Raw genomic sequence first — 26,933 nt, 5'->3', positions numbered from 1 at the left:
ATGGTATGTGGAAAATAATGTGTTTTTTAACCATAAACCACGCAAACACATTGTATTATACCAAATACACAAAAAAACGTTGTTGTTTTTTAGCAATGAAGTAGGTGCTCTTTAAAGGTACACCATAGATTCTTAAGGTAAAGTAAGGTACCCAAAAAGGTACAACTTCGTATTACAAGTTACCTGTAAAGGTACAAAATGAAACCTTACCAGCCCAGCGACAGAAAGGTACAGTTTTGTACTTTTTTCTGACATTGTATGGTGATTATTTATTTATTGTAGGCTTTATTAAATCAACAAACAAAATATAATTTTAATCTGTCTTTTGGTGAATAAATAAACAATTACACAAACACTTTATCTAGTACTACACTAGTCCATTAATCTGATGGTCAAAAATTTGATATTTTATCTGAAACGAAAAAGCTTAATATAATAAAATGTAAACACAGGATTCAAAACCTCTCTTCTCCACACCTATAGGTGGCGGCAGGCTTCACCACATCACGGCTTACAGCGATACCGCAGAAGAAGAACAGCGTAAACAAGCAACATTTTCCTGGCTGCTGGTGCGGTTTCTGAGGGATTTCTGCGTTGTGTGAAATGTACATTTATTTATTACTCGTTTGTAGATGACAGACATTTTCGCCCTAATGTCGTTAAATGTAAAACAGTAATATTTTTTCGAAAAGGACGTTTTTACGTTTGTAATACAACACTCGCCTATCACATACAATCTGCTGCCATGCATGATATGTTTACAACGTGAAACGCTTATTTGTTCGTTAAAGTGTTGAAGGTTATTGGATTTGTATTTGGTAAACTTCACTATGACCACTTTGACCAGACAGGACCTTAACTTTGGCCAAGGTGAGTTGCTAGATTTCATTTTGGACATTTAGTGCATGGCACAGTTTTTAAATATCGCTAACTTGCCGTTCTGATGCTGTTCATTTGCAGTTGTTGCCGATATTCTGTGTGAGTTTTTGGAGGTGGCCATTCACCTGATTCTCTATGTCAGAGAGGTTTATCCATCTGGCATCTTTCAGAAGAGAAAGAAGTACAACGTACCTGTACAGGTAAAGTTTTAATGTTAGATAACTGCAGTTATGCACGTGTATTGTAGTGGCAAAAAGCCATAGCTTGAATCTTCATAAGAAAAATACTCAGGAGACAAAGGTTCCAGGTGCCAAACAAAAATAACTTTATTTGCTCGAGCCAACAAAGTGAGATCAACATCCCTCAAAGAGAGATGCTCAAAGATAATCTGCCCTCCCAACATCTCACTCTATTTTTATACAGTAAGATCAAACACTTCTTATCTGAGTTGATATACATTCTTCTTATTGGTCTCGGCATGCCACAATTAACACACTTGTTTGATGTAGCAAAAGTGCAGCTGAATCCTTTCTCATATCTAAAATGGTGTATTCTGCTTATTGGTTCTCATGGCCTTGGCCTAGCTTGCACAGATACCTTATTGTTAATATAGCAAAGTACAGATGGACTTCTGATCAAATCTTAAATATGACGTACTCTGTTTATTACTTTGATTGGCCTTGGCTTTCCCTAGCACAACTAACTTATTGTTAATGTAACGAAGTACAGCTGGACGACTTCTCTAATCTAAAATGACGTACTCTTCTTTATCAGTTGTTTCGGCCTTGTTTCTCATAATAATCGTGGCGAGAACAACCGTGGCATAGTCGCAGGATCGCACCTGGGCTCTTAATGTTAATTATGAAACAAAAGTAAACTGAGAAAGTTAAATCAAAAAGTCAACTGAGAAAACGAAAGTTTAACCGGGTGTCATAACAGCAAAATGCCTAGTGTAATATTAATGCAGTGTATGATCAGTAATATACCCAACAGAAACTACCAAAGTATTAGCTGAAATCTTTTTGGAAACATAATGCAGATGTGTAGGAGTGGGTAAAGAGAGGAACAGAAAAAAAATACTACTTATGATGATGCAGTACCAAGCACAAACCAGCCAGATGGTGGCAGATTTTAATATCATATACAGATTACTAAACCAGTACTGCACCAAAGACTAATAATGTAAACACTTTATTTTGACAGATGTCATGCCACCCTGAGCTGAACCAGTACATTCAAGACACTCTCCATTGTGTCAAGCCACTCATAGAGAAGGTGAGTGTTATAAATGATATTTGACTTGCATATGTATTGTAAAAAATAAAGAAAACCAATACAATTATGATGTTTTCTGCATAGAACAAACCTGATCAATGAATGAATATTCAAAACATATAGTATGTGGTGTATGTCTGCAGAATGAAGCTGAGAAAGTGGTTGTAGTTATAATGGATAAAGAGCACCACCCAGTGGAAAGATTTGTGTTTGAGATATCACAGCCTCCACTGCTATCCATCAGGTAAACGATTCTGTGTTCAGTTTTCTCAAATCAAAGCAGAAGTTATGCATCTGTGTCTCATGTGTGCATGTTTACTTGTTTTTGTCTGTGGCAGCTCAGAGACTTTGCTGTCCCATGTGGAACAGCTTCTGAGAGCTGTGATCCTAAAGATTAGTGTGTGTGACGCTGTTCTGGACAACAATCCTCCTGGTACAGAATCAGCCTTTGCCTCAAAACTGAATCGAAACATGACCTCTTGTTTATTTAACATAAAGATCATAACATACAAATACATGATCTTTTTCACTCTGCTGCAGGATGCACATTCACAGTGCTGGTACACACCAGGGAAGCTGCTACAAGAAATATGGAGAAAGTTCAGGTCATCAAGGTGAGGCTTGTTGAAAGGTCAGATCATTCATTGTTTAAATGTTTGAAAAATATCTATAAGTTCAGCACAAACCGCTAGAAATGCAGAATGAGTTTATGCAGTGTAGTTTCTTTTTGTCTAAGGGTGGAAGTTAATAAAGTTTGAGGAAGCTATTGATGCATCTGCCCCACATTTAGTCCACCCTACTGCTTTCTGGGCATCTAAATAATCTTGCCTGAGAAGTAGTACTGGGTAAATAATGGGATCTGACAAACCTGACTTGCAAACCTGAGAGCCAAATCTTATTTAATCATTTACAGCTTGTTTTATTTCGGCTACAAATTTCACTACCTGTACACTTAAATCTACTGGATAACATGTAACAACTTGAGGTATTGTGTTTCCTTCTTTAAGAAATATTTTGTGTTGTACTTTAAATGCTCTTTTACATTGAAGCTCTGATCTCTGCACACATTCATTGTCTTGTCTGTTTTGTGTATATTTTACAGGATTTTCCATGGATTGTAGCAGATGAGCAGGAGGTTCACATGGAAGAACCAAAACTCATTCCTCTAAAAACTATGACCTCTGATATTCTCAAGGTATAGACACAAACATGTAGTTGTACATTGTAAAACTAATAGCTGTGTAATTGATCATCTAGAAAAAGTATTTATAAATAAAGACATTATAAATTTATTAACAGATGCAGCTGTATGTGGAAGAGAAAGCAAGAAAAAACTGACGTATCTGAATAGCAACAGGAAGTGGTGGTTAACATCAAGAAATGTTATTTTGAAACAGGTTGTGAGCAAAGATGCCTGCATGTATTAAGTGAGTAAAACTAATGTTCGCCAGTGAGATTTGTGTCTATTTCATGCATTTCATTTTCTTCAAAATTTTGCATTGTGATGTTCTGTACTGTGAGATGTTTAGGTTTTTTTGTAAATCTCTCTCTCTTCTCATTTATATATTTGTTGTAACTTTAACTGTATGTTTACATAGGTTGTGGCAAAAGTTGTATGTTTCTCTTGTTGTTGTGTGATTTTAATGTAATCTAAAGCAAGTGTAAGCTTTTTTGTAGATCTCTTTTTGTATGTTTTGCCTGGTATGTACCTAAAGAAATGCTGTATGCAACACACCCACAGCTTTTATTTATCTAGACTGGAGTATTAAAAGGATTCATTTGGATCAGAGAGAGACAGAATTGCTTTAGCTGTGATGATGAAGTTTGTTCAGTTTTATTTTCACCTGCACATTTCTACACCTGTTAAATTGTAACACTTGCGTCGCTGTTAGACCACAATGTAGATTCACCTCAACTCAATCTTAAAAATGTCAAAGATATGGAAGTTAAAAAGCCACAAAGTTTCATGAACAAATGAACAACATGGACATGAAGTGAACTAATTAGTTTCTTAAGGCCACTTCACACTGGTCAGACAGACTCGAGTCTGTCTGACCAGTGTGAAACCCCTGTTGGCAGTTGTTGGATCAAAGTAAATGAGACTTTAGAATGTGGTTGTCTGTTGGTATCTGTTGGTGTCTGTTGGAGTTGGTATAGTTGTCTGACCAGTGTGAACTGGCCTTTACAGATTGCAGAATTTATGGCAAAAATGATCACTTATTTTCTCATAATTTTGTTAACTGCATTATCCTTTATTTCTTATTCGAAAAGTGATTATAGTTTGCATAATTAGATGTTAGAAATCGATTAAAAAATTTGCTTGTTTGGCTGAACTAGATACATGTGACCTATGCTCTGTGGATAAATTTCATTGGCCACAGATTAACATTCTCATCAAAGTCACTTCCGCATTAACTTCAATAGAGGGCATTTATAGATATGTAAAATAAAGGCTAGATGTGTTACGGCGGAGTCTCTAACGTCATCACCTCTATAGGGTATGCACATGACGTCACCTTATGCAAAAATGACTGCGGTTACGCCCACTTAGTGGTAAAAAGTCTGAGCAGCATAATTAGTGTATAGTGTGAAATGGGAAAATGCTGATGTGCAATAGACTGTACTAACACCAAAAGGAGAAGTAAATGGATCATCCATGCCAACGACAAAAATCAACAAAAATTTGGAGCGGTATTTTTCTAGACTGCAAAAAACATCCAAAGGAGAAGTAAATCAGTAGCAGTTTTTTCTCCCTCAGGGAAACCCTCACTTAAGGAGTTTCATGAAACTGGGAACTGGTTGTATGGTCATGACATTCTTTAAACGTCTTATTCCAAGGTGGTTAGTTTAACACTTAAACAAAATGTCTCCTAAATGTTGCATTTTCGTCTGGTTATGTTTTTCGATGGGGCGACAGTGGCTCAGTGGTTCATGTAGGTTGTCTACAAACCGGAAGGTTGGTGGTTCAATCCCCGGCTCCACCGGACCAAGTGTCGAGGTGTCCTTGAGCAAGACACCTAACCCCAGCTGCTCCCGACGAGCTGGATGGCGCCTTGCATGGCTGACACCGCCGTCGGTGTATGAATGTGTGCGTGAATGGGTGAATGTGAGGCAAACTTGTAAAGCGCTTTGGATGGCCATAGGTCTGTTAAAAGCGCTATATAAATGCAGTCCATTTACCATTTACCATTTCGAGGCTTTATGAAGTAACGTTACTGCATCGAGATCGACCTTTAAAGGTCCGGTTCTTTCTGTGTTTTTGAAGCTTTGATTGTGTTTACAGTGTGCAATATAACATGTGTTCATGTTTTACGTGTTAAAAAAACGCGGTATTTTCACACAATTTACTTATATATAGCGCTGTTTTCACTGCCCTCAAAACAGGCTGATGTCTTTCTTGTTGTATGAAGCCCCTCCTTCAGAAATACGTAACAAGTTCTGATTGTGTAGTTTGTTTAGTGTGTTTTTATTCGATAGCAGCTTAGCTTGCCGTTAGCTTAGCTTGCCGTTAGCTTAGCTGGCGACTGACGTATTCCGGTGGGTGGAGTTTAGTCAAAAAACTGTTCTACTGACGTCATAAAAGCAGGAAGTAGAGGACTGTAGTCCAAACGGCCATTCGCTGTAGGCTTTAAAAGGGGAATTCTGTTAAAGAAACTATATCGACTGGCAGTGAACTTTGAGCTTTATCATTTTACAGGTATTATTTATGCTCTAACAGCAACATTACACACTAACTATGGTTTAAAAAAATGGGATCAGAAAGAACGTGACCTTTAAGGTAAGATAACGAAACTTGAAGTGAAAATGAAGTGGACATGAACAGATTTGATTTCGAGTAGGCTAGATTCTCACCAGCCGACTTTCTATGTGGTTTTTGACTTCTGCAAAAAGGTGACAAGTCAACCCTGTTCTATCCCCGGAAATGTCCTCGTTTTACAGCACGTCCTAGACAACCAGATACACACTGAAAACGCCCGGTCAACCTTTACCTGCGGAGTTAAATTGGGATTTTTATATGGGTTCGAGGGGTAACGTTTAAGACTGATGACAGCAAATCCACTGTGTTTCAATGACAATATGGACCTGGGTCATTCCTACTATTCCCTGCCATTTGTGTCCCCAAGACATAATAGTGTATATTTTATTTAAAAAATTGTATTTACTCTTGTGACTGTTATAGAAATTCCACTGAAACTCTTCTAGTCACATGACTCTTAGGAAGAAGTGGTTCAAGGGTATTTCAAGCATTCTGACTTATTAACACAGTTGTTTCCTCATGCTAAACAGGCAAAGTGTCAAAAAAGCAGTTGGATGTGTTACAGAGTATTTCTGCGCCGAAGCCCACATTATTTACCAGGGCCCAGTATGGTTTTTTAATGGTTACTGGACTGGTCCATTATTATGTAATAATTATACAATTAATGCTTAATTGTAATTTACTTAATATATTTATTTAAATAATATATAAGATTAAAATTGATAACTGATAAAAGCTTTTTTATTTCAGTTCGGTAAATATCAGTTTTCAGCATTAATATTCAACAGTTCATTTATCTATACCATCACAAAACATTAAGAAGGTGCAATATGAAAAATCAAATAAAAAACATTTTACATAATTATTAATAGAATAATGATTAAATTAAAATGTGCCCAAAAGTTAAATAAAAACTCTTCTGTACTTAAATGTAAAAATCTGTACTTAAATATAAGTAGTAAAGTCTAAATAATATACTTTCAGATTAATCACACCCTACTTGTTAATTTGCCAAATTAAGAATATACTAATATTTTTGTTAAACATTTTTTGTTAAACATCATTTACTATATGCCACAAAGTAAGCATCAGACTGAACAAATTCAGTAACTTTGTGCCCAGATTGACAGCTGGCCCGCCCAATCAGAAATGTAAAAAATACTACTCTGTATAGTTAGACATGTATACTACTTTATGTGGTGTAATTTATCTATTGCATGTTATGTTAAAAACAGTAAAATTATAAGTAAGCCTGATAACTATTTAAAAACTATTAAAGCAGTTGAATGTTGCGTTATAATGAAATATTCCCGAGCAGCTTTCAGCCATGATCACTTTGAGAAAACGTATTTTGAATAACAACACGTTATAAATATGTGCTGCGCGCTTTCCTCTCAATAACATAAACACACAACAAATATGACAGCGGAGTAAAAAATAGCAAGAAAACATCTGATCATAGTGATGTTGTTTGATATAGCGATATAGCAGCACTATAAGTCACGCCACGTTTATTGCTACACTTTATACAATATAGCCTATTGCTTTTAAGCAACAAATAGCCTATCATAACAACCTATAAGCCTACTGTGTAATTGAGACATTAATTTAAGGAATGCATTAAAGCAGAAAGACGTAGGCTGCGGAAATATAGTGGGTTCACTTCAATCCACACCACAGACGTTCTTGGTTTGCTTCTTATTAATTAAATCGAGGCAATTGTTTGACCAAACATTGATTAATATTAAGATACAATTTATACAAAACGAAATTCACTTTAAAGAAAGTCTTTCTACAAAACAAACCTCGCAAAATCGCTTGCCCGACGTCCATTACGGGCTATGGCGAATTCCTGTCGGGCTAAAAAAAAAATGATGCGCCGCCGCCTTGGCCGTCGGGCGGAGGAAAAAACATTGTAATGTGTTTGCATTCTCTCAGATTTAGTTAGGTAATTATGTTGTATGTAATTCGGCGTCATCTTGTTAGCCATTACTATCCTCACTAACACGTGAAACTGTCAGGAAATGAAGTGAAAGCATTAAATCCATTATTCCTTTCGTTCACGTCTGATATGCGCGCTCCTCGGCTCCGCTCTTCACGAGTAGGCTTGCTCTTGTGCTCATCAAAAAGTATATTAAATGTTTATTTATTTGTCATTTTGTTTAACCCCAGAGTCTAACATTATTCTAGCAATTCCCTTTTTCTTTCTTTATTTAGTAAGTTAACTTAAATATGTGAGAACGAAAATATATTTTTAGTGATTTGCATGAAGAGAATATGATGTTAGAAGCTTCATTTTAAGCATTTAGTAGCCGTATTTATTTAAACACTTTAATATGTTATTTAAAAAAGTATAAGGTTTTTTTGGGTTCATTTATATTTCCTGTCACTGTGTGCAGGTTCTTTTTTGTAGGCTATGAGAGCCCAATATTTTTTTTTACCAAAAAGGCTTAATAAATGTCACGTTGCATTACAATTTAAAGTATCAATAATGTCAAAAATGTGACGTGCAGTTCGGGTGTGTGTGTGTATGCTGTTTAAATTAGTGTTCTAAAGTTTTGACGAATTTTATAGACTTGTTATAGTTTCTTATTCAAAAGTGACACCCATAGATTCAGGCCCACCCGGACTTAATCCATGCCCACCCATATGTCACGTTCTGCATCCGCCACTGAAGGTTGGAAAAACACGGGTTACTTACAGGCTGCCTGGAACGCGTACTCCCAGTTCAAAGTAGTAAGTCGTGGATTTTGAAGTCGTGATTCACGGGCTCAAAAAACCTAGTATAAACACTATGGGGTGGTTTCCCGGACCAGGATTAGCTTAATCCAGGACTAGGCCTTAGATTAATTAGGAAATATAACTAGTTTTAACAAACATGCCTTACTAAAAACATTACCTGTGTGCATTTTGAGGTAAAACAAAGGGCACTGAATGTATTTTAAGATCAGTGCAAGTTGTTTTCAGTTTGGAGAGCTCTTAAAAGTGTTTAAGTCTAGGACTACTCTAATCCCTGTCCGGGAAACCGCCCCTATGTGTTTTTGAAGCTTTGATTCATCGCTGAGGAGGCGGGAACTTAAGTTTATTTTCATCCCCATTTTTCAGGTAGGCTACTTTGAATGAGTGTTTAAAAAACTTTATTAAACACTTTAATCAACTCTATGTATGCTTTTGAGGTTTTTGAATAAGCTTGATATGTGTTTGGGACTAAATTTATGTTTAGATTTATGTTTCTAGTTTGGGACTAAATACATGTTTAACCACTAAAAGTAGTGGAATTACAGTAATGGAATTACTTTGTAATCCGTTCTTCCTATCACTGTTTTTAACACAACTTGTGTTGGCCCTTTCATTTATTTGAAATAACGCCTTAAATGGCATGACACACACAATGTGTAAAAAATTAACACATCATTTTTTGCAGTGTAGTGGTACGCGTACCACACTTTAAGAACCACTGAAGTGTTGCATGACACTCAATCCTCCCGCGGGAAGACTCTTTGGAGATATAGCTACCCAGTCTCCTGAGGTTGCGTATAAATAGCACGATGTGTAAAACTCGTGCAATACATACGCCAAATTCCACTTTGGCGTGCATATGATACGCAAGTCCTTCCCATTCACTTAAACGGGGCATCTTTTTTTGTCGTTTTATTTATTGGTTTCTCAATTTTTTTCTGTTTTTTAAACCATTTTCGCTTGGGTTTAGGGTTAGATTTCAGATTTGCTTAATAAGGTTATTTAATATACAGGTTTCTCTATGTTTTTGTCCATATTTAAGCCATGGTCGCTTGGAGTTGGGGTTAGAGTTGGGGTTTGGGTTAGGATGTCATTTTTATATAACAAAAAGTTGTTCTAACCCTAAACCCAAGCGAAAATGGTAAAAAAATAGCAAAAAAATTAAGAAACCAATAAATAAAACGACAAAAAAAGATGCCCCGTTTAAGTAAATGGGAAGGACTTGCGTATCATATGCACGCCAAAGTGGAATTTGGCGTATGTATTGCACGAGTTTTACACATCGTGCTATTTATACGCAATTTCAGGAGACTGGGCGAGGGACCCCCATAAAGCACAAAAATATAAAATAGGGTCGTGCAATCTGTTAATGATTATTTTCATCAGCAGAGGGGATTGGGAGCTACACTTAGCAATTAAGAATTTATTACGAGACACACGAGAACGCGTGAAGTTATTATCAATCAAATTATCTAAAGATATGAAAAGAGTCAAGGTTATTAGGTTCAAGGTACTAACTATTCATGTTAAATTAAAGTAATACGCCAATGAAGTGAACTGACCACAACGTGTTACTAAACATTTTTTTGTTGTTGTGTAAATAAACATTTTATTTTATTCCTTCTGTTCCACATTTACAATGCAGTGAAATCAGCTCAAGTAGTAACTTAGAAGTAACTTTAATGTCATATCTGTACATTGTGAAAAGGAAAACAAAAAATTTGATTTACAGAAATAAATTTAAATAGAAACTCCACAACAATAAAAAGACAAAAAAACATTCCAAAAAGGTTTGGTCCACTTAGTAGATAATAACAAATGAGAAGGAGAATTTTAACTGTTGAACTAGGACATGACATGACCCCGGTTTTTATTTGAAAAATTAGCTCTTATTATGTGATGAAGAGTAAATGTGAATTATGGGAGATGGAAACTGATATTTGCCGAATAGTCTCATTTCTCGGCGACTTTCTCGCTGCCTTTTTCAATGAGGTGTTTCTGAATCTTGTTGTCATAAACAAATGAGTATCGTCCACTCCGGTGACTGATGAGAGATATGAGTAACGGTAGCCAACAGTCACTTAAAAGTCTTTTCCCATCTTTTCGCCATCGCAAGAATTTTTTGGAACACGTCAGCATAACATCAGAGCAAGTCAGACATAACTCGGAGGCTGTTTCTTAATTCCAAGAACGCAAAGATTGGCGTTCTCGTGGAGATCAGTCTTGCCAGGCGACCTCGCCTGGCATGCCTAAAGCGGTACTTTGAAAAAAAAGAGTCACAGAAAGATGGTAGATGAAAGTACAGCATAAAACACAATGAAAATTCTTCTCTGTCATTTGTTTATTAATGATTTGCCTAAAGCACCATCATCTTTTAAGACCTGCATTCTTGATTTCTTTTTTATGAAATTTTTTATTTGTGAATTAAATAAAATCTTCTCAACACTCCACTTTGAGCTCAGAAAAATGTTCTATGATTGGTTGTTAATAATCTGTTCAATGATTGGTTACAGCCTACGCGGCTGCCGCTCACAAAAAGATAAAGGGCGAATTCTAATCGAAAGTGATCCTCCCTATCCTATTCCCTTCGAAGATCAGATCTCTTGAACTCTAGAGAAAGTTGCGCAATTGTGTCTTATAGTGTGGCTAATTAAACACACTTGGCAAATAGAGCAATAAAATACAGCGTCTTTTTCTCTTTATTTGGATCGACTGTTCATGCGAAATCCTCTTCATGAAGTGCCCTTCAATGGCGCAAAACGGCATTTGGAATTCACTCAAAATATTTTCTTATCGGCTTGTAAAACCATTCACGTTTCGACGCTTTCTGCTTGTCTCCGATGAACTTGACACTCGTGACTGCCGCGGCCAATTTCAGGCCAATATCAGCCAAAGTACTAATAAAAACATTAGTGAGGTAATACGTTTTAGCAAGTTCTCTGAAGGAATGTTATATAAAATATAAAATAAGCTGCCGTCAGATCAATTGCGGCATTCACGCGCTCCTCTGAGGATCTCATTTTCCAAATTGTTCTTTTAAGTCAGAATATAAAAATAACCTGGACATATATTCTTACAAAATTTGTTCAATTTGTATTATTAGGGATGTGCAGATGAGGATTTTTTCACATTTTAAACTTATTAAACACAGCGCATATTTGGCAAAGACGTTTAAAAGTTGGCTATTTAATCTTTAACATTAGATTATTTAATATTTCCATTTATTAATAAAATTAATTTTTTAAATGTTTGTTCATTATTAACGAAAAACTCAACTCCAATAAAATAGTAGCTCCAATGACAAACTTGCTTTTATTGCTTGTTTATTAATAAAACGAATTCGACAGATGGTATCTGCGTTAAAACACAAATAAATGAAAGATTTAATTGACATAATTTTCATTACTACGAATGCTTATTTGTTCATTATTATTTTTTTATTAAAACAGAACAATAAAAATGTAAAATGACTCGCTTAGCTATATTAAACCAAACGTTTAACAAAAACGAATAGACGGAAAACATTTTACACGCTCTATAACATAAATAAATCTAAGATCCGTTTTTTTATCAATATAAAACTACAATAATGTAAAATATGAACAAACTTACCTAAGTTAAGAGAAGAAGTCAAACTTGAATCCTCTGTATTATCAAATCTTTCCGACTTTCACATTCACGTGAATTTTGTAAGTGAGGAAATTATTTACACCATATGAGTGCAGTATAATTTAACTAGCGATTGTGCTGTGCTTTTGTGATTATGCTTTTTGCGCTACAGAGAGCAAAATACTTCAGTCAACCGTTCATGCATTAAGAGGCACCGAAATGAGGCACCGAAATCTGTGTTCTGATTCGGTCCGGTAGGTACCGCCCATATAGGCGGCACCGCGTTTCGGTACCCAACCCTAGTCGTAACACGATTTCAGCGCGCAAGTCTGCATTCGATCCCAGCAAGCAATTTTGCGGCTAATAGACGTCTAGTAGCCGTCTAAACACCCCCCTGACGTCTAGGCTAAAACAAGGCTAATTTTGGGCTGTCAGTGAAAATCTAGTAGACGTCTATCATAGCCCAAGAATAGACTAGTCATCAAATAGACGGCTACTAAACGTCTACATATATACGTCTAATAGACGGTGAATGTGGGTCTAGGCTAATAAAAGGCTAATTTTGGGCTGTCAGTGAAAATCTAGTAGACGTCTATCATAGCCCAAGAATAGACTAGCCGTTAAATAGACGGCTATTAAATGACTACACGTGTGTGTCTAATAAACAACAAAAGAATGGCTAAAGAATTATTTTTAATCCATTAAAAAAGGTTCTTATAAACATGTAATCATGCAATTTATTACAAGAAATATTGTTAATACAATAGAAATTCAGATAAGACAAAATGAAAAACTACTTTTAACAAAAAGAATAAAAACAGTAACAAAATAAAAGCATAAATAACAAAATAAAATTTTAAAAATGAAATAACATCTAAACATTAACAAACTTATCTTCAGTTCACTTCAACTTATTAATTGTACTAATTTCTATACCCCCCCCCCGGTGCCTGTTTGAAATGGGCCCCGTGCATCCTTGACTTGCAGTGCGGTTGCTGGTGGGAAGTTGTTCAACACAGCATCTGCCAAATATGAAAAGAATGCATGAGACAAGTATTTTTGCTTTATATTAAATGTGATAGTCATTCTCTTTGGAAAAAGTCATATATAAATATTGACAGGTCAACAACAGTAATCATATCGTTCTCATTACTACAAACACAAGTGCATGTTTCTCTGCGTGTGTTTAATGACATTCTGGAACTAGCAAAAGAGGCTTAAAGGCAGGGTATCTGATTTTGATCCAGAAACATTTTAGTTATGCTGGTTGAAAGTCTCCTCAAGTCTTGATAGCAATCACTATGTTAAGTTGTCTGAATGTGTATTTTTATATATTTGTGTCATCTGTAAAAGGCGTAGGACCAAAAAACGTTCAACAAATCATTGAACCCCGAGTCGACCGAATGCAATATTTGGACATGGGCCAGTTACCGGTTTAAAGGTATACCGGGATTTTCAGAGTCAAGGTTTTAAAAACCACAAAAAATTTCTGTGATACCGTTTTCAATGTATGAACTGTGTTTACACATAGTGAATTAAATCATGTAATTGAATTCATGTTTACATTTACCACTTCACACCCTGTTCACGCTCTGTAAAAATAGGGAGAATCAAATAAACTTTCCTGCTGAATTGACACAGGAGCTACAAAACGAAAAACATTTTGAAACAACAACAAAAAAAAACATCTGGATGAGCAAAGAGCAAAAACCAAAATTAACATTGGTAACTTCACTGCTTTTCCGCAAGATGGAAACAGCTACTGGTCTGAAAGGGTCGTTGCAGTGTTTCTTTTGGAAAGGTAGGTATGCAGTGTGATTCTATTTTGATGGATTCAGATTGTATTTTAATGAAACGTGTTGCTTATGTAGTTTGTGTTCCTTTACGAATTAGTGTAATGATATTTATCTTTTCAAATTTCTAAACGTGCTGCATTTAATTCGGATTAAAAACAGTTGTTTATGTTGATTATTTTGGTAATGTTAGTCACTTTGTCAGTCTTACTGGTTAATGAGATAGGAGTGTGCTTCTGGTTGGTGCGTGTAGGCTAAAGTTAGTATTTTTCAAAATCAAATACCCTGCCCTTTAAAGGAATAGTCTACCCTTTTGCCATATTAAACTATGTTATTACCTCAACTTAGACAAATTAATACATATCTATCTTTTTTCAATGCGTGCACTGTATAGCGCGTCGTGAATGTGTTAGCATTTAGCCTAGACACATTAATTCCTATGGTACCAAACAGGGAAGCCACCAAACACTTCTGTGTTTTCCCTATTTATAGAATGTTACATGAGGAGTTATACCAGTAAGTATGGTGCCACAAAATAAAACTTTTTTTTGGTACCATAGGAATGAATGGGGCTAGGCTAAATGCGAACACATTAACAACACACTGTGCAGTGCACGCATTGAAAAAAGATAGGTATGTATTAATTCGTCTAGGTTGAGGTAATAACATAGCTTAATATGGCAAAAGGGTAGACTATTCCTTTAAGATGCCAAGCATAAAATATTCACAATACAATCTTATGGACATAAAACATCTAAACAATATTGTATGGGTGAGTTAACTGTTGTATCGGCAAAGAGTAATTTAATCTGGGGCTTTTAATATTTAGAAAATATTAAGGCAGTACCGGACTGTCGTCAATTACACCTCACATAGCCTAATGTCATATTAAATGTATTATTTTGTGAAACACCATTCAGCCTAAAACTACATACAAACACACTTACCTTTAATAACTGAGAACTGATGTTTTTTCAAATGCTTGCTTCTGCAGTGGACCACCACCATTCATGTTGAACTTTGAAATTAATGAATTTTATGGAACTCTAAAATACAAAAGATAATGTCGTTAACATTTGCAGACTGACATATATTTTTGATTTTTTGTGACCACATGAAAGACTGCGTTGACACCACAATGTCTTATTAATATTGCATGTTTATAGAATTTACCTGTCCAGCATTCTTCCGGCACGGTCTCTCAAGTTTCTCCCTCCAGTTTAGCACAGCTTTGACACCTGAATAGCACATGCCTATGTCAGTAATTGTACAGTATTGTATGCTTCAGTGTACAAGTGTTTACCAACCTTTAAGGTTAATGCCCACTGACCTGCAAGTTTTCCCTCACTAACACAATAAAAATCTTTTTTCCAACAAACTGAAGGCCTGTGAGTTAAATCCATATGGAAAAATAGCTTTCCCCCACAATCTATCTCTGTATGCATAATTGTAAAGCATAACTGCCTACATTACTTTAAAGGGCGTTTTGCAGGTAAAATTTTTCAACGAATTTGTGCAATTTGCTTGTTGATAATAAACATTTAAACTGTTATCCATTGTATTTTATGTTGTTGGGTATCACAAAACCCGAAAAAGTATGAAAAAGTACAGCAATTTGCAATGATTCTCCTTTCCCTCACAACGCACTGTATGACGTCACGCTGGGGAGAGAATTGACCAAAGCCGCCTTGAGAGCATTGAGAATGACTATAGAAAGACGAGTAAAGTACAGTTCTGATAGCGCAGATAATAGATACATACATACATACATACATACATACATACATACATACATACATACATACATACATACATACATACATACATACATACATACATACATACATACATACATACATACATAAGATAGAGAGAGATAGATAGATAGATAGATAGGATAAGATAGATAAGATAGATAGAGAGAGAGATAGATAGACAGACAGACAGACAGACAGACAGACAGATGGATAGGCTAGTATAGAGAGATAGGCAGACAGCCAGATTGCATAAGGTTAGCATATCTTCGTGTAGAAAGTAAACAAACAATTAACATACTCGTGCATGCTGGCTTGAGGGGGTCCATGATCCTGCCTGAAATGGGTGTAACTTTATGCGATCTTCAGCACAAACGGTTTTGGCAGCATGTCTCTAATCCTTGAAGGTGAGTGAAGCACGTCACGTCTGTTCGCGGGGACCAGCGACCCAAACGCACTCACTTTCTTACAGCCAGTAGGTTTCTACAGAAACTTTTTTATTATTTCCCGGTGGGCCGATCTGATTATAGCTAAACATTTCGAGTTATATTAGCAACACCGTCTGGCGGCGTGATGTTGTTCCCGCAGCCCGCTGGTCAAACTGTGCAGGCAGCCTCTCTGCTCAATAAAGTATATTAAAGTGCTCAACCTGTTCGGCAGGTCCAAACATGTACAGGATTTATAAAAATACGGTGATCAATGAGCGGTTCCTCCTCAAATGGCATAGCCTGTCGTGATGTAAAAAGCCGCCGAACGCCTGTTTATTACAGTATGTATGCGGTCGGATCCGAGTGTGCTGCAGCTGCTGACTGCTGCTGCGTATAAAATGATCATGTGATTCGTTATAATCGCATAAACAATATAACAAAGCATCCTTTTATTTCACAAAACAATATATTTGAGATATTATTTGATAGACTAGTAAGTGTGGATTAAGGATGTTTAAAAATCTCTAGCCTGGTGGTCAGGACATGAATGGATCAAATCAGCAGATTTGCGAAGTTTTATTTATCTCCACATATATCATAAATAATAATTAGCAAGGTAACTTTGCAGTATAACACATTATATATTTCCTACGATGTATATATGATTTCCAAATGATATACGTAAGTATTAAACAGCAATAAATGTCTCATCTATCTCTATGGCTCTGGCTGAGTCTGTCTCCACTTCTCCCCAACGTGACGTCATCGCAGAATTGCGTTAAAAAAACCGTTAATACCAAAAACTTAAAAAAAGTGGTCTTTAAGACCATTTTTGAGACATTTTAAAAATTATACACATATCTTGAGTGATTTATGTACCCATTAATCGACAGTGGTGGTTAACCTGCAACATACACTTTAAGCAACACGGTGATAACTTAGCTAAGTTACTGCTGTTACTAAAAAGCAGCCTACAAATCACTTATGTAAATCTTCAGTGTAACGTTACATAGACTCATTTACCTCCACTATTTTATTACATTGCAGGTTGTACTGTTTAGGTTTTATAAAACATGGGTTACTTACTTTAACGTAAAGTTACCCGCACGAATGTCGCGATTCCAACAACAAATAAAGTAAATACATTTTAAACACATGTAAAATAAAATAATAAAAACCACTTACAAGACCAAACGAGTGTGGAAGATTGCTTTCCCCTTGGCTGCTCGCTGGTCGGTGTTGTTGATTTTCAAACACCGGAAATCTTTCTCGCCAGATTTGGCCTCGTGTTTGTGTACTGCAGCTGCCATCTAGCGGTTCGGAGTTGTAACTGGATTTTGTATATCAATAATGAATGTTATGCGTGACAGCAGATATTCAGATAAGATAAATAAAACCAAACACCTTGAATTCACTGGTGTCTTTGCATGCCTGATGAAATATCATACATCTTGCAAGTTATTTTGGCAAAAACAACATTTTATTAAATTCAAGGTTATTCTGGGCTAAACATGGTTTGTTCGTAGTCGGTCTATTTATGAGCTAAATAGTGGCTATGTGCGACGGTGCATAAAACACTGTAAAGAAATTAAACAAACATTGTAATCGCTGTTAACTTTGGTTACACAATGAAATACCATACATCTCACAAGTTATTTGGCAAAAACCACGTGTAATTAAATTAATGGTTATTTCTGGGCTAAACGTGGGTTATTCGTAGTCGGTCTATTTGTAAGCTAAATAGTGGCTAAGTACAGACGGTGCATATAACACCTTAAAGAAATGAAACAAAATACCTTAATCGCTTTGAACTTTGTTTACATGATTAAATATCATACATCTCACAAATCATTTTGGAAAAACAACATGTAATTAAATTCATGGTTATTTCTGGGCTAAACCTGGTTTATTCGTAGTCGGTCTATTTATGAGCTAAATTGTGACTACGTACAGACGATGCATAAAACACTTTATAGAAATGAAACGAAATACCTTGTAATCGCTGTTAACTTTGCTTACATGATGAAATAGCATACATCTCACAAATTATTTTGTCAAAAACCACATGTAACCAAATTAAAGTTTATTTGGGCTAGATATGGGCTAGGCACAGCCCGGCTATATCGGGTCTATACTGAAACGAGACGTTGAAATGACGGCTATTGCTTGCTGGGATGCATCCTCGATATCAGGAACACATCCGGGTATTTTCATGCGTCCTCTGTACTTGCGTTCTTGAGAATTGGAATTGAACTTCGACGGTTAACAATGACAAAGAGCGAGAACACAAGGATTCAAGATCGCTGAAGAATGCATATTGAGAAACAGCTGATGTATCCTCGATATCAAGAACACATCCAGGTATTTTCATGCAACCTCTGTACTTGCGTTCTTGGGAATTGGAATTGAACTTCTTCGGTTAATGATGACAAAGAGCGAGAATATAAGGGCTGTTTCTCAATTCCAACAACGCAAAGAATGGACTTGCGTTCTCGTGAAGATCGATCTTTCCAGGCGACCTTGGAAGAACGAACTCAGAAGGTCGCGAGAACACAGAATGCACTTGTGAGTATTGAGATGTGTGCGATCTTCCTGTTGGTCATCTGACCTCCCCAGATTTTAGCGCGCAAGTGTGAACTCGATGCATCCTCGATATCAATAACAAATTGGGGTATTTTCATGCGTCCTCTGTACTTGTGTTCTTGAGAATTGAACTTTGACAGTTAATGATGACGTAGAGCGAGAACACAAGGACGCAAGATCGCTGAAGAACGCATATTGAGAAACAGCCAGACACTTTTCTAACCGGTGATCAATTTTGCACAGAATTTGCTCATTTCAGACGAGCCTATGATGATACGCTAGGGCGTAATTAATTCTGACGTAGCGAACATTAAACCCACAGACAGGACTGGCTATCTAGGTGTTTCCGCTGAAGTTGTCTTTACCATATATGGGTCTCGACATCATTGTAATGCCCTTGCTGCTATCAAAAAGTCTGCATTTCTTCTTTTGTGAACACTACATCATTCAGTTTGGCAATTACAAGCTGCACTGCTAATAAATGTTTAACTTTCCCAATCGTAACTAAACATAGTCCTGGCTCGATTTTCTCATTTGGTGCTCACTGCACAGCAAGCTCCTCCTCCTTTCTAAGTGTGCCTTTATTTACTGTTGGTTGCTAGCACCATGATTTGCTCTAACAACTTGTTGGAAACGCACCTAATTTGAATTTCTTTGTTTACCTTTTTTGCGAATTTTGAAAAGATTCAATAAACGTTTTGATGGAAATCTTAAATGTGAATTGGTTAGGAAATGCAAATAGATAATGAAGTAAATGTATGATGTAATGAATGTATGTTTTATACATATCTTTTCTGATTAAATAGATGAGAAAAGGAGTTGGTAAAATATGCCTCTTTTATATCTAAAAGCTGTCTAACACCAGTCTCTTTTGCAGCACCTTAAGGAAAGAGAGGGACTAATGAAGACAGTCATTGATGTATCACTTCTGCAGCAGTGATGTTTCATTTAATCCCATAATATGTGGATAAACTGTAAACTTATTCATCTGTCAACTATTCTACCTCTAATCATAAACATCAGTCTCTGTATGGCAACTTGTTATAATGGAGAGTATGAAATTAATGGCCAGTGCTGTCCAATGTGTGATGCAGGTGAGTCCACTTAATAATCTAAGGTGAACTCAAATTGATTGTGACAATTGACATTTATTTTTTAATCAGGGGTGTAGTTTTAGAAAGCCCCCACCCAGTAACCTAAAACAGCATTTACATCACCCCCCAAAAAATTATACATTGATAAATGAAAACATACTGCTGACCCTTTGACCAAACCAAATCTACACCCATGATCTCAATGTCAGGGTCCACTCAACCTGCAGTCACTTTATATTTCACTTCAAAATGACTGTTTTCTCTCTTAATGTGGTCATGTAATTACATCACTTACTTGATATCGTCTGACAACTGTAATAGCTAATTAGGCTGAGGACCAACTTCCTTAAATCTCTTTAGGAATTAAAGGCGCTGTTGTGTGCCTGTAGACATGTACACCTACAGTAGTAATTGGAATTTTTATTTTTACCTTTAAGTAACTTGAATAGTATCTGGATGTTTTTGGAATAATGGCGACTACTGTCTCCTTATTGCTTCCTATTTACTGTCCAAACCAAGTTGCCAAACACAAAGGGAGCATTGCCGATACGCAAATTATTATTATGTTTAAAAGTTCTCAAACTTGAAGACACTTTTGTTTATGAAGAATATTGATTTTTCTGTTCATCAAGCTACAGCATTTAAATTATCATAAAGAAAACCTATCACAAACTTGGCATATTTTTTCTGTTTGGCATAAGCTTCAGCTGCAATTTCTTTGAATGTCAGTGTGTTATGGCGGTGTTTTATGTTTTGTCATGTATATATGCAGCTTGACTCCAAGCTGACACTGTTATTTTCCTAGGAAAGCGAGTTTATTGGCACTGTGATGAGTTCACTAGGACAACATGTATACCATGTACTGAAGACACTTACACAGACTCTTCTAATGGATTAAGAGAGTGTCTGCAGTGTTCTGTCTGTGATTTAAGTAGGTAAAAAATGCACTGTACAACACTTAAAAAATACAACTTTAGACTTATTGTCATTGCAAAGTCTCCTTGCATTTCACTTTCTTTTCACTTTCTCTTGACAGATAATGGCCTGAGAGTAAAGAAAGCATGTACAGTGACATCAAATACAGTGTGTGAGCCTCTGCCAGGTCATTACTGTATAAACGTAAAAGGGAAAAGTTGTTTAAAGGCTAAAAAGCATTCAACCTGCTCACCTGGACAGTATATCAACCAGAACGGTTAGTGTGTTATCATCAATCCTGGATTTGTGAAAAGTACAGGTTGTTTATGAGTTAATAGCTTACTTTGAATAAAGTGGCATTATCTGTGCTTTCTACTGTGATTGTATAAAAGTAGATATATAGCTCAGTGGTAGAGTGTTGCATTGGTAGGCAAAAGGTCAACGGTTCGAAGCCAGGGAACACATGAATGTAGACCTTGTAATGCATTGTAAGTTACTTTGAATATCTGGCAAATTTTTGTAAATGTATTGGTTGTACATAGATATTTCTTAAACATGAGCAATATGCAAATATATTAAGTGTTTGGTATTCTTAAGTGCACATGACTATTTAGTTCAGACTTTTTTATCATGTTCACATGACAGAGACTCAGTGTTAACTTATGACTGTGACATGTGAAAACAGCCATGTGGCAAAACAAATTATGACTAGAGAAAAGCAGCACTTACAATAAGTCCGTTGTGAAGTCATGAGTTAAGACAATAACTATAGTTGTTGAGAGGGAATTCAGTGGGAATTTAGAATTGATATTTAGCCAAAGGATTTAGTTTAATGAAATTGAAAGTATCGCACCTTAACATTTTACATATTGTAAGTAATGTTACTTTTTGTTACATGAAAATAAATCTCCTTTTAGGAACAGAATTTCGAGATACTGAGTGTGCACCCTGCCCTGTTGGTTCATATTCAGATGGTACACTTTGCAAATTACACACAAAGTAATTACAATTTATTTTAACTTTCAACGTTGAATTTCCACATGCTTAAAATTAAAAATGTATAACACTTAAAATGAATGATTATTATTTGTTGTATCAAAGCTTATTATTGTTTTCAAGGCCAACTTTAAGTTCAAGTTTTCTCTCTTTAACAGCTGTGAATCTTTTAGGAAAATGACAATCAAACCAGGAACAGAAAAAGATGACGCTGAGTGTAGTAATGATGGACATTCTTATAAACTACCTCTGATTCTTTCATTTTGTGGAGTGTGTGTGTTGGCTGTCATCGTTGTAGTTATTGTAAAGAAAAAAAAGTCATATCGTCAAGCAGCTCAAGATCTAAAAGTGTATCTAATTTAAGGCAATTAACCAAAACCATGTTAAAAAAAATCCATTGACTTTTGAACAATGAAACCAGAAGTGCATAAATACTAACTCACTTCTGGGTTTTGCCTACAAAAATGTGTCATCCCTGCAGAACTCTATTCACATCAGGTCTGTGTGATCATATTATCATGACCACCTACACTGGACGAGACGTACCCACTAATATGTTCCCTAAAGTCAGAATCTCTGTATTTTCTCATGGTGTGTAATTAAAGTTGTGAAAAAATTGCCTAATATGTTGAAGTGTTATTTAGTGCTGCAATTATTATAGATAACTGATCTCAGATCTGGTTTGCCTTGCACGGTCTAACCGTAATCAATTTCAAAATGATGCCATGGCCAATCAGAATGAAGCAGGTGGAATAACTGACAAGGTTGGATGTAGTTTCTGTAATTTAATTACTTTTTCTTACTCTAGTTAATAACTTTTATTCCAGTAATTTAATTATTTCTGATGTGATTAAACTAAATACTGTGTATGGACTGTAGAACAATTGTAGAATAGTGGATTTAACATCAACATGTAGTTTAAAACTGAAAGTAGAAAGAGGACTAAAGAATCCAATCAACATGAAAATACAATACAATGCAACTTTATTGTCAACCGTGATTGAAATTTGTTGACAAAAAAAAAAACACATATACAAACACATACCACAGGACACATAACTCACACACCTTTTTGATTAATAAATCCTATTGCAGAAGGTAAAAAAGATCTATTATAAATATTTGTATATGCAGGCTTTAAAAATCGCTGCCCAGGGGGCAGTAAAACAAACTGATAACACAGGGGATGAGTTGGGTCTTTTGATATACTCTCCGCTTTCCCAAAACATCTTGACCCAACTTACTCTGTGAACTGTAAGGGATCTCAGGTTTCGGAAGGAGAACAACACTGCAATCGTTCCCCGGTTTCGGACACAATATGTCTGAGAGCGTTGCTAGAGTATGAATATACTGTATTGCAATATGGAGCGTTTAAGTATTAACCTTAAATCAAAACTAAACAACAGATTTGTAAATGAAAAGGTTTATAGGTTGGTAAATAATACAAACAATCGACTGTTTCCAATGTATGTGAGATATTACCTGATAAGATAGAGAACAGAGAAAGAAAGTTTAGAAGAAAGAGATACACACTTGAGAACTGAAATCTAGACCTAATGGCTTGAACCCCAGAACTTAGGTGAAGAAAGAAAGGAAAGGGGAAAAGGCCAATGCAAGGCAAAAGCTAAAATGCAAAGGCCCAGGGCCCGGTTGCATAAAGCACCTTAAGTTTTTTCCTTAAGTATGACACTTAAGGGGTAAATTCCCCTTAACTTCTGTAAGATAATAATTAAAGAGTTTTGCATATAATCCCTTAAACGGTTCTCTTAGGTAAGAGTAATCGTTAAGTGTTTCATGACAGTTACCCCGGTTTGTTGTTATAAAATACTATTGTTGCCATGGAGACGCAACAGAAAAAACTTAAGGGTTTTTCTGCAACACCCTTAAGTTTAAAGGAAACAACTTAAGGGAAAATTACACTTAAGGTGCTTTATGCAACCGGGCCCAGAGCTCCTAAAAACATTGACCTTTATCCTCTATCTCTTGACCATGTGACCAAGCCTAACTTGATACATTCAAATTGACCAATTAGAAGATCATCTTTAACCCCCACTGTACTTGACCAAACCCAACATAATACATTCAAACTGACCAATCAGAAAACCACCTTTAACCCCCACTGTATTGGATAAACAGCTGTGACAATAGTCTTTGATCAGAACAGGGGTTTGTGACAAGTTGTGACCAAGGAATAAGTTTCTTCAATTTTAATCTTACAGTCTACCAATGATTTTACTGTATTAGTGACTCTTGCCAGATTATTATTCTGCTTACAATTTAGATGTCCATACCATGAAGTTAAATTATAGATCAGCACACTCTCCATCAATGATTTTTAGGCAATCTCTAATATGTTTTGACTTACTCCAAACCTACAGATTCTCCGTATTAGAAAAAGACGGTGCATGCAATTTTTCAAAATATTATTAGTGTTATCCACAAAGCTCAATGTACCGTCTATATATGTGCCAATATATTTAAAATATTCCAGCACTATTATCACCAGCCCATGAGTTCCTCAACATATTTCATATATTCAACCGACTCATTTATATCATCTTTTTTAAGAAGTCCTACCAAAGCCATGTCATCTGCGTACTTAAAATTTTCTTAAAAATAGTTCTTTAAAGGCTTAGACACTCTGAGAACCTGTTAATATCAGTGTTTAAAAGGCAAACAAAACTTGACCTGAAACAATAAACTGATAAAGTTGCTTTTTTGAAAGGAATTGTTTGAAATTGGGATATGCAGTAATCATAAAAAAGTGTTTGTATCAGGCCTTAATGAAAGGTAAAATCTATTGGCATCTAGGTTTGGAATAAGTTAGTCAGGGGCGCACTCACACTAAACAAAACCAAACTGTGACCCAGTGCGATTATTTGGGTTTTCGTTATCTTATGCTGTCCAAAAAGTTTAAGACTAATAACCAATATAATCAACTTTTCTATAATTAACTTTGATCCTTGATCTAGAATTGAGATTAAGCCAAATAATTTAGTTTAATGTAACTGAAAGAATCACACCAACCCTTTTTTATGTTGTAAGGAGTGTTACTTTTGGTTACATGAAAATAAATCTTTTAAAAACAGAATTTCGAGATACCGAATGTGCACTCTGCCCTGCTGGTTAATATTCAGATGGTACTGTCACGGCCGGGGGCGGACCCAACTATGCTAAGGGTCACACCCCTCTCACTCTTCCACCTCGAGGAGTTTCCCAAGACCACCCCAATGACCAGACAGACGAGTATACTACAGTTAAAATAGACTTTATTAAATATTTAAAAGGAGAAGGGGGAAAGGGGAAAGGGCAATTTAAAACTAATGTGTCTCTTCGCCTCCAGGGCCACTTGAGGGAAAGACTGGGGACAGGGGCTCCGGCACAACAATCCGTGGCGCGCTCCGCTTCTCCTGGAGGCAGAATCAAACAAAAGTCAGACAAGGGTAAAGTACTTCGATGTCAACGCTGTTCGTCCACCCGGGACCTTCGGCAGAACAGTTAAGTGATGGTTTGTACACAGATCAAGTTCACTCCACAGGTTGCGCTATCCACGGCGCTGAAGGCCCTTAGTCCACACAGGGCTTCACTTGTACGGATAGGTATTTGCTGTAAGCACAGAACAGTTTTACTTCACAGGTTTATGTTACTCACAGCGCTGGGGATCTCTGCTCATACAGAGCTTCGCTTGCACAGGTAGCTAACTGCTTGAAGCACAGAACAGGTTTACTTCTCAGATTATATTACTCACAGCACTGGGGATCTTCATGCACACAGAGCTTCACTTGCACCAGTAGGTAATTGCTATAAACACAGAACAGGTTTACTCCACAGGTCACGTTTACTCACAGCACTGGGGATCTTCCTACACACAGAGCTTCACTTGGACAGGTAGGTAATTGCTATAAGCACAGAACAGGTTTACTGCACAGGTCACGTTACTCACAGCATTGGGGATCTTCATGCACACAGAGCTTCACTTGTACAGGTAGGTAATTGCTATAAGCACAGAACAGGTTTATTTCACAGGTTATGTTACTCACAGCACTGGGGATCTTCATGCACACAGAGCTTTCCTTGCAAACAGTGGAATTTCGCTACAGTGTTGGTGCACCGTATTCCTTCGCCCACCCACTCAGGCTGTCCGGGCGTCGTAGGGACTAGTGGGTCCGATGACACGGAGCCGAACGCTTCCCGAACTCCCCCTCCTTCTTCCACGACCGGGGTCACGAGTTGGGGCGAACTTTCGTCGGGGCTCCGCTCACCACGAGCTACTGTTGGCGAGGTCAGTACACCCACTGCTACAACCCACAGTCCGCACGGTACACTCTTGGTAATACTCACTGGGCTTCACCACTGTCCGCTCTATAGATGGACGAAGCTCTTGTGGACACACCCCGGGCACAGAGCTAAATTTTCTCGCTCTCCTTAGGACCCAGGCCACAACGGATGTCGTCGTCTCGCGACTCGTCTGACGCTAGGCGGCTTGGACGCTACAAGCACAGCATACACACAGCAAGTAAAACGTAAACACCATCAATCCGTGAAACTCACCCACAGCACTCTTATACACTTCATGTGGTTTTTAAATCGCCCTTGCCACCTGGCTACGACGACCTCGAGAGGATGGTTGGGCAGAAGCTGGACCGCCAATGAGAGTGAGATGTGTGTTATTTGCAGGCCCGGTGTGTTGATTATCACTCCTCTGGCTCACCTGCGCTTCCGTTTTCCCACAGGGCCACTGCTCTGCTGGTGAATGGTGCTTCCTACCAAGTGCCTCGTCCGTGCTTCCGGTCAACCCACGCTCTCCTCTGCAGTGGGGCCAGGGACCTCAAAAACACAAGGGAACACACCAAAACAACTCTTCGTACAAGTATTGCACAGATAAGTACCACAGCTGTTACTCACGCTTAGTTGTCAACAACTGTTATTAGCTACACTCTGGATGGCTCTGTGTCCACTCTTTCTCTGATGAAATCCCTCAATATTCCTTCGTCAACTGACTGTCCCTTTTTCTCTCTTCCCCAGATGCACGATCCAGCCAGCGTGGTCCGTCTGCAAAGCAGCAACACAGCGTAAACAAAGTACACCACAAGCACCGGTGTAGTGTCCCT

At 37.0% G+C, this 26,933-nt stretch overlaps 1 protein-coding gene and 1 long non-coding RNA gene across 3 annotated transcripts; one reads left to right on the top strand and one right to left on the bottom strand.

Annotated features, from left to right (window-relative positions):
• The first annotated feature begins 511 nt into the window (after positions 1-511).
• LOC129413690 (mitotic spindle assembly checkpoint protein MAD2B) lies at positions 512-20,846 on the top strand. 2 transcript variants are annotated; one of them, XR_012369689.1, is made up of 10 exons: positions 512-870; positions 961-1,079; positions 2,083-2,154; positions 2,298-2,398; positions 2,493-2,587; positions 2,695-2,768; positions 3,257-3,349; positions 3,454-3,581; positions 19,695-19,911; positions 20,717-20,846. XR_012369689.1 is itself a non-coding variant. In XM_055167440.2 (8 exons), the coding sequence occupies exons 1-8, from the start codon at positions 831-833 to the stop codon at positions 3,490-3,492; spliced, it is 633 nt and encodes a 210-aa protein (XP_055023415.1). In that variant the 5' UTR covers positions 512-830; the 3' UTR covers positions 3,493-3,938. The 2 variants fall into 2 exon arrangements, 1 of the variants encoding a protein (XP_055023415.1); XM_055167440.2 differs by lacking the exons at positions 19,695-19,911; positions 20,717-20,846 and having other exon boundaries at positions 3,454-3,938.
• On the bottom strand, positions 13,239-15,522 carry LOC129413692 (uncharacterized). The gene is made up of 3 exons (XR_008634059.2): positions 15,226-15,522; positions 15,000-15,098; positions 13,239-13,281 (listed from the first exon to the last, which is right to left on the bottom strand). It is a non-coding gene; the product is annotated as an uncharacterized lncRNA (long non-coding RNA).
• Positions 20,847-26,933: the final 6,087 nt, after the last annotated feature.

This window comes from Misgurnus anguillicaudatus, chromosome 5 (assembly GCF_027580225.2).
Source record: "Misgurnus anguillicaudatus chromosome 5, ASM2758022v2, whole genome shotgun sequence".
NCBI lineage: Eukaryota > Metazoa > Chordata > Actinopteri > Cypriniformes > Cobitidae > Misgurnus > Misgurnus anguillicaudatus.
Note: the sequence above shows the minus strand (reverse complement) of the source record. Positions and strands in the feature narration are given on the sequence as shown.